At 36.1% G+C, this 14,627-nt stretch overlaps 2 protein-coding genes across 3 annotated transcripts in view; one reads left to right on the plus strand and one right to left on the minus strand.

Moving 5' to 3' along the window:
- LOC143018189 (mpv17-like protein) overlaps positions 1–5,342 on the plus strand; it is a 45,088-nt gene extending 39,746 nt beyond the window's left edge. For both annotated transcript variants that reach the window (XM_076173377.1, XM_076173376.1), the window contains exons 4-6: positions 1,422–1,534; positions 2,687–2,757; positions 2,921–5,342. In XM_076173377.1, the coding sequence (XP_076029492.1) occupies positions 1,422–1,534; positions 2,687–2,757; positions 2,921–3,058 (322 nt within the window). In that variant the 3' untranslated portion in view covers positions 3,059–5,342. The remainder of the gene's footprint in view (positions 1–1,421; positions 1,535–2,686; positions 2,758–2,920) is intronic.
- A 382-nt stretch (positions 5,343–5,724) lies between these two features.
- On the minus strand, positions 5,725–14,376 carry Pex11ab (peroxisomal biogenesis factor 11ab). The gene is made up of 4 exons (XM_076173378.1): positions 14,221–14,376; positions 11,923–11,994; positions 10,950–11,065; positions 5,725–8,642 (listed from the first exon to the last, which is right to left on the minus strand). Exons 2-4 carry the CDS (start codon positions 11,985–11,987, stop codon positions 8,089–8,091), a joined length of 735 nt encoding a protein of 244 aa, XP_076029493.1. The 5' UTR covers positions 11,988–11,994; positions 14,221–14,376; the 3' UTR covers positions 5,725–8,088.
- Positions 14,377–14,627: the final 251 nt, after the last annotated feature.

Genomic DNA, 14,627 nt, shown 5'->3' on the forward strand with positions numbered 1-14,627 from the left:
TTCAGCTTACATAAAAATCAGTAGTTGATATAATTATTTTGATAAACAAATTTTGCAATCATGATTCAATATTCTTTTCCAATTGAATGACATTTTTGTTCTTCAGTCCACTTTACTTAACCCATGTGAAGAGAACTAAGAAGTTCAGTAAAATTTAATTCATTCCCTAATATTCATAATGCCCCTTCTACATAAAAAAGTACAATTAATTTAGTATGATTTGTATATTTATTCTTTAGGGGCTTGGCTTTCTGTTGACATAATTGTGAAAGCACTTGTTAGTTTTAATGGACTAGTTTACTGGGCCTTCTATCCTTGTGTACAATCTCACACCAAAAAATAAATTAATAGATAAATAAATAAATAAAGATTATGATAGGCCTATTCAGGACTTACCTATGAAGTAATTTTTTCCTGATACAACTCATTAAAAAGAAAAATTATAATAATGATAGAAATTATAAGAATGTATGAGGTTGTCTGAATCTTTATAACCACTATAAATATGGTTAGGCATAAGACAGATTTTATGTTCCTTTGCAATAGAAATACATCTGGTTGTTAAGGCCACCTGTGACCAGCATTGATCCAAATGTTATCCTGGCAGTTGTAGACCCATAATACTTTACTCCACACAGGTGGATACGTGGCTCGGGTCCAGCGTGGCTAGTATGCTTTGTCCACCCCCTCCGGTCATGATGTGCTTTGGTGAGCACACGCTTGCCGTTATGCAGCACTTGATGTCGATTGTGCTTCATGGCTCCCTTAATAACCCCCCTCCCTCCCCCAGAACCATTGATATGAATTACTCAAGAAATAGGTCCATAGGAGGCTTTGCATCTGTAGTGTATTATTTTCATCTAATTTTTCTTATTATAATTTAAATTATCTTCTACAGTACAGTAGTTTGGTGTAAATTGTATTCTCACAAGTAGTGAATTTTACAAAGATTGTAATGCATGATGAAATGTGTGTAGTCAAAACCTGAAGATTCATGCACTATATCATATTTGTACTGCAATATTTTAAGCATTTTGTCCTTAGATTATTTGAAAGCTTTGATAGTGTATTAATAAAAGAAAATATAAGTTGATTTTGCTAAGCCTTACTCTGCATGGTCTCTAGAGTAATTTCTTGCACAACCAAACACCTGAGTGTATGGAAAGCATAATTTTCTAGATTTTGAACAATTAATATATGCAATTTTATAGTATGTTAATAATTCAAGGTGTGCTTTTTATAATGTAAGTATAGCAGTATGTTTTACAAATGGAATTGTTACTATGTGTGTTGACAGGTGTTTATTGGATTTCTGTATTTATAGTGTCAGTTTGTTCAAGTGTATTGTATATAGAAGAGTTTGTTTCAGGATGGAAATACAAAGAAGTGTTACCTGTATATTAGTTGTTGTATTATTACAGGTACAAACTGCTGGATGCCAAGTTTATTGGAAATGCTTTGCCAGTTGTAATGAAGAAGCTGTCATGTGATGCTCTCATTGTCACACCTATCAACCTTACACTCTTCTATGTTGGTATGTATTATCCATGCTATATTTATATAGCCCATATGAAATTAAATTTATTCTCATGATATTCCACCCTTAACCCAATAACTGCACAATAGGGTTTCATCGGTCATACCTGTAATGTACAATTTTTCAGAGGTAGAGAAAAAAATGTTTTACTGTTATAAAATGAAATTTTGCATGGAAGAGTATAGCAAAACCAAATATTAGCTAATTGTATGCCTTAGTTCAGGCATGGTGGTGTAGTGAAGTTGCGGATTTGGTTACTTGGAGGTAGTGGGTGGTGAGCGGGGGTTCATGGATGGGTGAGCTACAGGGAACTTTTCTACAAGTTCTTTTTTATACTTTGTTCCTCACCACTGCTATTTCAATTGTCCACTGTTTCTCTCCTTTTCATAGGAATGTTTTTTGAATAAGTTATATTTTACACCAGAAGAATTAGAGGGTTGTGGGTTTTGTGGGTTGCACAGAAGTGACTGACCTGTCCTTTCCATGATGTCTCAGATGTGTGATTGGGTAGGTATAGTGTGTGACCTCATTCACCCTGTGATGCCAAACTTCATTTTAAGACATATGGGAATGAAATATAGACCACAATGTTTAAAAAAAGCCTTCACATCATATGATGTATGTTGCAATTACACATTCATCATATGATGTATGTTGCAGTTTATGGGTTAAGTGGTTTTACTATAAGTTTTAGACTCTACATACTATACTTTGACTACACATTTCTGAAAGAAGGACTAGCAAACTCAATACTCCAGCAACAACCTCCAGATATAACCCAGAGAAAACCCTCACACACCAGACAAAAAACACACTAGCTCACCTGCATCCATTATTGAGACAGATCAGCACATAGTAACAAATTGAAGAATATTATGTGTTTAAAGGATGTGAAGAAAAGAGCTGTAATCATACATGAATATCTTGTTACAATAATCAGAGAACAAGGTAACACTGTAAAAAGTTGGAAACATATAAGAATTTTAATCTAGGCATGATAATTAAAAAGTTAGAGGCAGGACCCCCATGGACTTTGATCCTTTCCTGTATACTATGGTTAAGTGGAAATACATACATATATGCATGTATACATACACATACATATGGATAATTATTTCTTATGAGAGATTAATTTTTACCCTTTTATAGGAATGAGCTTCATGGAGGGGAAGAAAGATTTATTTGAAGAGTGGAGAAAGAAAATCATCCCTACTTTTGTGGTATGATCCATCATTAAACAGTTTGTGACAATTATTCATTGTCAGTGATTCAGTATATGTTTATAACTTTGCAAACTGTAGGTATATTTAGATGAATTAAAGTTCTATTGAAAGTAAACTATAGCCATAATGAATTAACATGTTATTACATTTTTCTTCTCAGACTGCCAGTGGTTTCTGGGTCCCTGCTGGGCTTATCAACTTCAGATACCTCCCACCACAGGCAAGAGTTGTCTTTGTAGGCTCATGTCAAGTAGTATGGGTGTCTATCTTGTGTTGGTTCAAACGTCAGGAGTTCTGAAGAAAGTATATGTGCTAACCAAATTTATATGACCTTAAAGATTTATGCAGATAATTTCTAATGTAAAGACACTGGAACAATGATACTTACAAAATAAGTAGCTGCCAATATGCATATATATGTCAAAACTATATATGCATTGTTGACATAGTAATAAAACTTGTGAACATTGCAATTATACTGTAAGTCATTTGATAATTATAAAATAGGTTGGGTACAGGGGGAAATCCTGCATTGACACATGAAAACTGTCATTCTGTTCTGTGAATTGCCAAATACTGTTCATATGGCAGATTTTCTGACCGCAGGGATTGCCATTACATTTTCAACATTTTACATTTTACAACAGGTCTCATAATTCTATAGAATGTGGTATGAATCAATCCAATAGGGTAAACTACACTATTTTTTATTTTTGCATTCTCTAAAAATTATTCCCTTGTAAACATGACAGGAAGGAGTTATTACTCTCTATAAAGATAGGTAAGGTAGTTTTATCTATTTTCTATTTCATTCATTTTTTATTTTTTACGTATGTTGGATGAGGCAGGAGTGTGTAATGTCACCATAGCAGTTTAAACATGTACATAGGTGGATTGATGAGAGAAGTGAATGCATGTTTTGAGTATGGGAATGAGTTAAATGGGCTAGAATGGATATTAAACACTCCGGTATATGTAGATGACACCATTTTGGTAGCAGAGACAGAGAATGGCTTGAAGAGGTAGGCGAGTGAATTTGGTTGGGTTTGCTGGAGGAGGAAACTGAAGTTACTGTATCAAAAAGGAAGGTTATTATGGTGTCCAAGAGTGAAGGGCCAAAGTTATATAGTGAAAAAATGGAGAAGGTAGGAAATTGTAGATGTGGGAACTGACGTACATGAAAACAGGAAACTGAAGGTAGAGATGTATCATAGAATAAGGGAGAGAGAGGTGGGAGGTGCTCTGAGGGTAGTATGGAGATAAAAAAATAAGGATATTGCAGGAAATAATGGAAGGAATTTATGAAGCAGTAGTTGTGTTGTTATATAGTTAGACATGGGTGAGAGAGAAATTTTTGGAGGCATATGAAATGAAGTGCTTGAGGGATTAGTTAAGGAGTTGTGGAATATGACAAAGTAAGGAAAGACAGACTTTATTTGGAAGACTGAAATACATATGGTACTTAGAGGAAGAGAAACTAAATGGATGGTGCTGAGAGTGAGATCAAGGGGTGGATCAAGGCAAAGGTGGATAGATGGGGTAAATGAAACAATAAAAGTATGTGAACAGGATGTCAAGTGAAAATAAGCATGAGTGACAGAAAGAGGAATGGAAGGGATATAGTTGATGGGAATGAGAGAGGTGAGGAGTTTTCCTCTTCCATGCTCAATCACCTTATATAGTGAGAAACAGTTGGTCAGATGTAAAAATCAAATTAACTTATATGCCATTTCCCACAAAGTAAAATAGGTTTGGAAAAGAGAAACTCTTGTTTACAGATGGCAACTACTGACAGTTTTGGTAGAGTAACAAATTTGCAGATGAACCCTTTACTGGTTGCTCAATCTTTCACTTGTTGGAGTTTTTTGAAGCATAGATGAAGAATACAAACTCTGAACATATAAAAGCCTTGTGAAGGGACTAGGAAAGGTCCAAAAGGTCACATGGAGTGAGCACCTTACAGATGGTTTTCCAAAACTTTTCTCACCATGAGAATGAAGTCAATCACCAGAGGTGCAATTTTGAACATTCCCTTATTCTATTCTATATCATTTGACCCTCAAGTAACCACAGCTTCCTTATACTTCCTCATAATCCTATCTGTTTTACATATAATTTACTCAGCCTTATTACACCCCCACCCCCAACCTCAGAAAAATTCCTTTCAAGGAAAGGAAAAACCACACTAACACACTTGCATTCAGGACACCATCCAGTTCTAAGAACAGTTCCCACACAGAATAGACCTGGCCACAGACTCAAACTTTCTCATCACACAGAGGTCACTGAACACATCCTACACTGTCCTACAGTAACTACCCCTGGACAACTACACAATATTTTCTCCAAGTGACCTATGGGCCTGTCTGATGGCTGTGGGAGTTGTGGGTCTCTTGGAAGAGAGACCTGGGGCAATGGATTGATTTGATTGACAAGAGTTATAAAAAGTGACTAAATATATGTGGGAATGAACTATTGAAATCCTTGAAGGATTGTATATTTCATATTTCAGGCTTAGTGTAAAACATACAATGTATGTGTATCCTTGGAAATATACTGTATATATTAAAACATTTACAATTTATGTTTTTTAATTTTTGTTCCTGTTTTGAACTACAAATATCACAATTGAATGCAGAGTAGTCAGTTTTAGAAAATTGTAGCAAACTTGCTTCTTGATTAATTTTCATTAAAATGAAAGGGTCAAAGTAAATGCCATAATGTCACTAACCCTTATTCTTGATAGTAAATACTGCTTGCACAGACCTATGCAAACATTACTTAGGTTTTCTGTGGCACCCATCTGTATATATATATACGTTTATGCTTGTAACCACGAGGAAAATAAAGATCGGAATATTGAACGTTTTCGTACTTTGAAAATGTCTTAATAGACGAAAACGTTCAATATTCCGATCTTTATTTTCCTCGTGGTTACAAGCATAAATCTTTATTCATGTGTTTTATGTGATTACTGTTGCATATATATACGTATATATATATATATATATATATATATAGATAGAAGTAGGGTTCATCATACATACATACATATACCAAGACTTTTTCCCCCTTACAAGGGAGGTAGCCAAAAAGGAAAAGGCATAAAATCATTCCCACCCATTCCATCCCTGAACACACTACACCCCTCCACCCTCCCTCTTATCTTAGCACCTCCTGGATGACAGGTCATCCCTGCACCTTGTCCACTGCCCTGGGTCAGAAGCAGTGTCACAAGACACAGCACATCCACAGCAAGGCCGCTTCATTAAATCGGCGACCCCCCCCTCTCCGTCCCCCCATGCATAATAGGAGAAGACGGGGAGAAATCCCTTCGGGCTGCGTCAAATTTTGCTCACACATACTACCTCACCCCCCATCCCCCTGCCCATTCCACCTCATGCATCACAACATCATCCATACACAACCATTCTCCATTCACCCGTCTTCTGTCCTCTTCCGTCCTTCCTCAACAGACATTCCCCTCTTCCCCAAAGCCCCCTTCACCCCATCCATCCACCTCATCCTAGGTTCATGTGTAAAGGAATAAACAAATAATGTCTTCATTTATTTAGTCCTATCTCTCAATGTGATCAATAATGGTCCCTAACCTGAACATACATAGGATATGTTACAAGAAATTTTGGGCTGATTTTAGAATAGTTCCCATTGCCACTGTGTGTGCAACCACAACTGTTTCCCATTCCCTTTGCTGTTCTGTTCCCAGGATATCACATAACCCCACAGATTTCTGTCCAAACAAGGGTTAATGTATCATCAATATTCATGAAAAGGGACCAATGATGAATACCTGCTTGTGGTGGTCTTGTAAGATGGACAGCAGTCCTGCTTATTTTCAAAACCTGTCAAGTCCCTCCCTTCCAAAAGGAAGTGCAGTCCTAAGGTTCTGACACTTGGGCTCCAGACTGGGCTTCCAAGGTCTCTATCAATTTCAACTCTATTTCTTGCACATCCACACATTGAATTAACAACTGGCAACTGCTCCCCTCATTCTACTACTTTTAGCTAGTTTCATGGAAACAGTCCCACACCAATGCAACATAACCAACATTCTAAAGTTGGTTCCTTCGAGAGACATTTGGTAGGGCCTAAGGACCATTGCCAGCCATTGTAGGGCTGGGGGTTTTCCACTCACTGGAACGTGAGGCTATAATTATTATATTCATGAACAAAAAGTATGCATGCATTACTAGATTGTAAATTGCAGTTAAAAGATATGATACTAAACCTCTATGATAATAAGATTAACTCTCGATGTACTAGATATTTTATCTATTGGGTAGGACCAATGATAGGTACCTGCACATGGTTTTGCTAGATGGAGTGAAACTTCCTATTTTCAAACCCCTCATCTGCCTCACCTCCAACAATAGGACCAAGATCTCTCTCAACTTCAACTGTATTTCTTACTCTTTTTCATTTAAGGAGAACTGACAACTGGTGACTGTTTTCCTCTCCCTACCACTCAGCTGATGTCATAGAAACAGTCCCACATTGAGACAACACAAACAACAATCCAACATTTCTTCCTGGACAGAACTGTTGGATGTTCCAGGGACTATTTCCAGCCAATGTTGAGCAGCAGGTCTTCCACATTGTGAATTTGTGGAACTCAACACAACAATTGATTGCTTCTACTGGGTTACATTTGGTCAGTTTCAATGAGGATTCCAGCAAATTAATCTTGTCATTATCTAGACTGATGAAAGTGAGGAGATTGATGAGTTTTAAAAAAGGGTAGTTTTGCTATCCATCTTATAGGTCTGCCATACACAGGTAGCTGTCATTAGTCCCACTGAAGAGAAATGAGTACCATTAAAGAACTAAGAATAATAGCCTCTTCCACTTGTACATAAATTTATCAAGCATCAAAACATACCATAAACATAAAACTTGGAGCACCTTAAAATTTTATAGTCAAGCCTTATCACATTTAAACATAACATATACTTATTTTTACATAGTCAAGTAAAAGTTATAGATAATTCTGATTAGTAAAAAACCATGCAAGTGTATTTCATTTTGCAAACTTGTCTTAACATGACCATTGTAAACAGATGGGCCACTGACATAAAATTTGTGCTCAATCATGCTATACTAATATCTAAAGTATATATTTCATGTTCTTCAGTAGAAAATATGGGGACAAAGGAAAACTAAATGAAATATCAATCTTTGAAATATGACCACAGGAATATTTACACAAAAGTAATGAATGAAATAATTATTTACACACAATGAAATATAAAAAACAAAATAAAATCAAGAATCAAATGATCTGTCAAAAAAAAAAAAAAAAAAAAAAAACTAAGCAGGTACTAATTTTGCTATTGGATCCAAAATAGCAATGAGACCTGCAATGGATGACACAGTTCCTAAAAACCCTATAGTTCCTTTGGAAATGTTGATCTTCCCCATATTTGCTAATGGAATCCACAAGTCACAAACATTCTTTAAACTGTCAATACAAATATCTTTGTGTTCTTCTGCAAACTGAGTGACAAATCTTGTAGCTGGAACATGGTTGTACAGGGCTCGTACAATGGGAGTTCCACTGCAATTCAGAATTTGGGGCTTCTTACATAGTTTTTTGTGCTGTAAGATGACTGAGATCTCGTACAAATCACGCAGTAGGTTTAAGATAAGACTCCCCAACCAAAACTTATCAGCTAGCTGTGACCATCTTGTCTTGTTGATGTCAACAAGACCTATTCTTCCTATGCAAATGATGTGGTCTACGAACAAGTAAAGAGTCTGGTACACACGAGAGAAGGTTAAAGTTATTCTTAGCACCAGGTCTTGAAGATGGAGAGTTCTGAGTGTTCCATACAATATTTCAAGGCTCTTTCCCAAACGTAGCACTGTTAAGGGAGGGAAAAAAAGTTGAAATTATCAATACTATAACCATTACTATTATCGGCACGTCAACATGCAGTATCTACCTTAGTTTGTGTAATGTCATTATGGTTGTTCAATATGTATATGTATGGGGAGACGAGTGAGGTAAGCATGAGGGTGCCATGTAGGATTATGTAATTAGTGAATGAGAATGGAGGGAAGTAAGAGATGAACTGGATGTTGTTTGTCAATGACAATTTACCTCTAGGAGATTTGGAGGACAGACTGAAACAGTTAGTGGAGGAATTTGGGAAGGTATGTGAGAAGGAAAAAATAAGGTGATGAGATGCACAAGAGAAGATGGTGGTGATTCACCATGGTCTTGGAAAGGAAAGGGTAAGGGTAGTTGAAAGGATGGCTGAAAGGTCATAATCCAATTTTGTAGTGGTACCCAAAAGGATTGGAAGAATTCTAGATGTTAACCTCTTCAATACAAGTCAAATATTTGCATGTCAGTGTTAGGCTGCCTGATGTCCGATGATTTGATGATGCAACACAATATGCACTTTATGAAAAGACAAAGTGAAAGGAGAAAATATATGCATGTGATAATCTGTGAACATTTCATTGTGATTATTAATAGCAGTCCTAGCTACTTTATTCATTTATGTAGTAATAATAATTTTTCACTGAGAAACTTTAGTTTATGACAAGCTTGCATAAATAAACTTATAAGCTCTAGAGTGCTTATGTGTATCTGCATGTATGTGTCTGCACACAGGCCTATCATATTTTTCCCTCCCACTTTGCCTTTCTCTCTCAGAGTCAACTTCAGTAGCATATGAGATGTACAGAAAGAAGATACAAGCAAAGTAAGTCAAGCAAAGAGGAGAACACATGTAATGTGGGGCAGAAGTTTAACCTCTTCAATACCAGTCAAATTCTTGAGGGCAGCATTAGTTGCCAGATGTACAATGTTTTGATGATGACTCACAATACTCGTGTTATAAAATCTAAAGTTATAGCTGTATTACTTGCTCTCTTTCACTCTGAATGTTAATAGCTACAGAAAATATGATCAAGCCAGTTCACAGAATATGGGGGGTCACTCAGCTACAACTACATAATAAATATAATGAAGACACTAATGCTGGCATTCTCATACACCCACTCGCACCTCATGATGCCTATGTAGGCATCATCATATGGAAGGGATTAACAAAGAACTTTGAAAAGGAGGAAAAGATTCTTTTATATCTCATCTACTCCATTAATAGTGGTTTTGTTTCCTTTGTTTTGTTGGATAATGGGTATACTCTTGTATTAGTACTATGAGTAAACCTTTGTGTTGAATGCTGCCTTCCCTGCCTGTTATGAATTCATTGAATGTGTGTAGTATAGACTGCAGCATTAATTTAGTTTCCTTTACTGGTGCTCTGTGTATGTTATACTTATGCAGGAATTGAATCAACTTTTTGTGTTTGTTTGCAATGCTACTGTTTATTTGTAGTATGTTTAAAGTGTAGTTTTTGTTGGAGTTCTTTTATGTACGTAGATGTATGGTGGCTGCAGATTCAATTTGTACTGGTATGTGATGGTGAGTGTGGTACATGTGAAATGGACCCATGTGTGGATGTGTTGCACTAGATAAATGTATGTGAATAATTTATTGATTTATGTATGTAGGACATGAGGGGGTGGGAGATGGGGGGATAGGAGTGCTAATGTATGAATGATATTTTGACACAGCCTGAGGGGATTTCTTACTGTCTTTTCTTTTTTCTGCATGAGGGGATGGAGAGGGGGTATCACCAATTAAGTGAAGTGGCCCTGCTGTGGATGTGTTGTGCTTTGCTGCAATGTTTCTCACCCACGGCACTGGGCAGGATAAAGGGATGACCCATCATCCATGAAGAGCTAAGATGAAAGGGAGGATAGGGTGGTGGATGGGAGTGGAATGGGTGAGAGTAGAATGGGTGGAAGTGAAATGCATGGGAGTGGGTACTTGCCTTCTGACTTGGCTACCTCCGTTGTAAGGGTGAAAAAACCCTTGATATATAAATAGGTCATGTATGAGCTTCCTTATGTGAAAAAAAAATAATAATAATAAGAAGACAGGTTGGTACAAAATGAGAGAGAGAAAAGCATTTCTGGGCCTGATGAAGAGACCAGGTACCAGGCCCTCAGGGTTTGCATCTCCTTGTGGAAGTGGAAGTATGGCAATCCCTTACTTCCAGGTGGTTCTACATCCTCTCCTAGATGGCATGGTACCTCTTACAGGCATATCAAAATAGCATCTATTCTACAGCAAAAACACAAAAGTTACTTGCATTTCCTGAATGTAGAGAATGAGTTTTCAAGAATCTGCAACTTGGTAACAAAGTCTCGTCTTCCTTTCCGCCCATCCAAGTTGTAGCTCAGAAAGCGACTGAGATATTGCAGTAACCTGTGAACATTTCCTTACAATCAAAAACTTTTCTGGAGAGGTAAGAAACAACAGCATCATAAGTAGTGCAGTAAGCTTATAAAATAAATGCTAACACTTTTGCAACTGAAGAGGTACCTCACAAAAAATCATCTTTCCTTAATTATAACTAAAAAAAAAAAAAAAAAAAAAAATAGAGGTTAATTAAGAGGCCCCATTTACTCCTAAAAGTGTTTCATACCACCAAATAAAATTGGTTGCAAGCAGAATAAAACAAGTAACATTTTTCTTTCTGTGCAGAACAGGTTAATTTATGAAGCCTTTTCTCCCATTTTTGGGGGGTGTGCCCACATCAAAAGTACATATTCACATGGGGGAGGGAGAGTATGAACCACCCCTCCCATCTCAATAACTCTGAAAGGAAAAGTCCCCCCTCTACCTCCACATATACATTGACCGACAACTGACAGGTGATGCTCCTAGATTTAGCCTTTTAAGGGCAAAGCTAGATGAAAATATTTGCCAGTTGAGTGAATAGGGGGCAAGCAATGCTATTCATGGTCACAGTAGAGGAAAAAACATTACTGGTTCCAATATTGGGAAAAAGTCAGGGAGGGAAATTAGTGATTTTTTGTCCCCAAAGTCAATTGTGATAGGAAACAAAAGAAGATCAAAACTAATTTAAGTTTGTTTACATAAAAAAAAAAAAAAAAATTATTTATATTTTTCTCTCCCATTCTAATTTCACTTTTGCTCTCATTATCTTTAAAAAATCTTCCTCTGTTCTACCATGCATACCAGTGACCATTTCGCAATTATAAATCAAAATATAGCTTCAGAAGATGAAACATTAAGAACTTAAAACTTAACCACCATACCGAAATATTTTATCCTTGCCACCTGTCTGAGCATTGAGCTTGATCCATGCATCCAAGCTAATCATCCTGAACCTGTAAAAATTTATATAATTAATCTTTTAATATAAAAAAAACTTTGTAATGTTAAAATGAACACTTCCTCATAATAATAAATGTTGCCTCAAGTTTCCCTGACTGGAAACCCACAGACCCATGGTCACTAGAAACACTCCTTTTGTCTTCACACAGATTTCCGAGAGAAAAAAAAAAAAAACTTGGACCACTGTTTACATTGTATTAATATGGGGGTAGTTTCTATGTTATTTGCTCATAAAAGTATGAAGGGAGCAGTCACTGGTCATTGGCTATCATGTGAAAAGTTAGAACAAATACAGTTGAAGCTGATAAAGAGTGATCTTGAGCCTAGCTCAGAGATTATGTGTGTGTCCCTTCTGGTCCTTCTGATGGAGGTGAGGGTGCTGACAGGATCTAAAGAAAGGAACCAGGGAGATGATTCTCTCTGACATCTGTTTTGTAGGACCATGACAGGCAGGCACCCATCATATGATAAAGAGAAGAGAGTTCTGTAGGATGCCAAGTTCTCTGGAAATCTCATATAAATTCTTTTGACTACCCATTACAGCTTTTCCCCTACCTCATATATCTCCAACACCTCCCACAATGCCTTCCTGTCAGCCTTGTCATAAACATTCTTTAGATCCATAAATGCCAAAAACTCCTCACATATCTGCCTTACCACAAGAAAATTTATTCACTTACCCCCTACCATAAACCTACATTGTTCCTCCCCAATTACTCCCTCTGTTCCCTTCCTAACCCTCCAATATGCATTTCCAACTCAACTCAGCAAACTGATCCTTCTAAAACTAATACATTGTAAAGCAAACCTATAAAGGCACTCCTCTCTTCCTCTGGTGCATTCCCTTCTCTCAAGCACACAAAATCACTAGTCAATTCACTATAACCATTCCTTTTCTTATACATTACATGACCCATCCAATCCGGGTGCCTTATCAACTTTCATTACTTTCAATGCTATTTATACCTTATCCTTTCCTATATCCCTATAATTTTCCTCTCCCATCAGTCATTTTCCTAGCTCCTCCTACCCACAATTAATCCCTCAAAAACCTTCTTCACATTCAAGACTTCTCTAAAATACTCTACCCATTTTCCTCTGCCTTCACTTCCATTAATATTTGTCCATCTACCCTTTATTAATCCCTCTCTATCTGACTCAACCCCTCCCACTCTCTTCACTTCCTTCAAAAATATCTTTTCACTATTTTCAAGAACAGGCATTTTTTTTTCAATTCATTAGGGGTACAAAAGCACCATGCAATTACCCCGTCCAAAATACCTACTTTCCCAGTAACACCTCCAATATTACAGGAGGTGCAAGGCGAGGTGAAACCATTGATTCAGGGTGGAAATTAGTATCAGTGTGATTAAAGTCACATAAAAACTACTGGAAAACATAGTTTTGTTTTTAAATTCCTTGTTTATGTGGTTACAAATATGGTTGTAAAAATCTACCACAACTTCATCCCACATTTCAACACAACTTATTTAAAGAGGGTACAGAACTCTGAGTATTGTGGTCCCATCCACAATCATTATTTGCTCCCCAACCAATTGTGTGCTCAACACAAATCTCAGAAATTAATAATTTACTATGAAAAAGTTATCACGAAAATAAGTTCAGAAAAACACATTCGTATGAAAAATAATGATGTGCCAATTTTATAAAATATTAACCCATGGCTCTGCAATTCTATGAAATTTATATCAAAACAGATTCTATATAATTTATATCAAAATAAATTCTGTATAATTTATATCAAATCCAGATAAATTCTAAAATAGACATTTACATTAATATCCACTATTAACTTATATCTTTGAGAGGCTATTTCTGAAAAACACACTCATATAGAAAATAATGACATGTGTTAACTATAATATATATTAATCCACTCCTATGCAATACTTATACTATATAATTTATACTAAAATGAAAACATTTCTCTCTGTGACTGTGACATTAAATGATTAATATCCAGTGTTAACTTACACCTTTGAGTTTATTTCATTTACAAATCTTAATGTTCTTAAGTACATATGTGATTTCCAAATAATATTTCTCTATTACACTATTTTCTAAAGTTATATAACATACTGCACGAGTGGAAAGCAAACTAAAACTTCACTTGCTACCAATTTGTTTCCAGTGGTGAAACGTCTGAATCTCGAATGTTACGAAATAATATTATTGATTCATGATACCTAAGAACTTACCATTAAAGTCTGGCAACACTTCAATACCGTTTTGCCATAAAATATTTCATTGTAGTGTTACAATGTTTGTTATTTGCCTTCTCCCTCCGCGTCAGTCTGCAATGCAGATCACAATTGACGCTGAAAGCCGATCTTCTGCTCAATCAGCTGATACCGAAAACAAACAATATTTTATATAATGTGTTTTGGAAAACAGATCACCAAAACGTTTCATGCACAAACTATTATATAATTAAATTCATACTATCTATAACATATTGCTGATATGTGACATCAAATTATAGTTTAGAAGTCATTCCAGAATTGCTTATCAGACTGGATGCACGCTGGTCAAAATAGTTATTATTTTACTATAACCAAAGAAATTACAGATATAAAGACTAGATAGAGTTTTTCTAAATAGTCTA

This window comes from Oratosquilla oratoria, chromosome 34 (assembly GCF_046742065.1).
Source record: "Oratosquilla oratoria isolate Oo_2021 chromosome 34, ASM4674206v1, whole genome shotgun sequence".
In the NCBI taxonomy this organism is placed as follows: Eukaryota; Metazoa; Arthropoda; class Malacostraca; order Stomatopoda; family Squillidae; genus Oratosquilla; species Oratosquilla oratoria.

What these genes read in the sequence shown, in the direction of transcription:
- Pex11ab (XM_076173378.1), bottom strand. Translation starts at nt 11,987, where the DNA reads ATGATTAGCTTGGATGCATGGATCAAGCTCAATGCTCAGACAGGTGGC. An exon ending in GGCAAGGATAAAATATTTCG is followed by an intron (nt 11,066 to 11,922) that starts GTATGGTGGTTA and finishes AAATGTTCACAG; the next exon opens with GTTACTGCAATATCTCAGTC. An exon ending in ATTCTCTACATTCAGGAAAT is followed by an intron (nt 8,643 to 10,949) that starts GCAAGTAACTTT and finishes CTCCCTTAACAG; the next exon opens with TGCTACGTTTGGGAAAGAGC.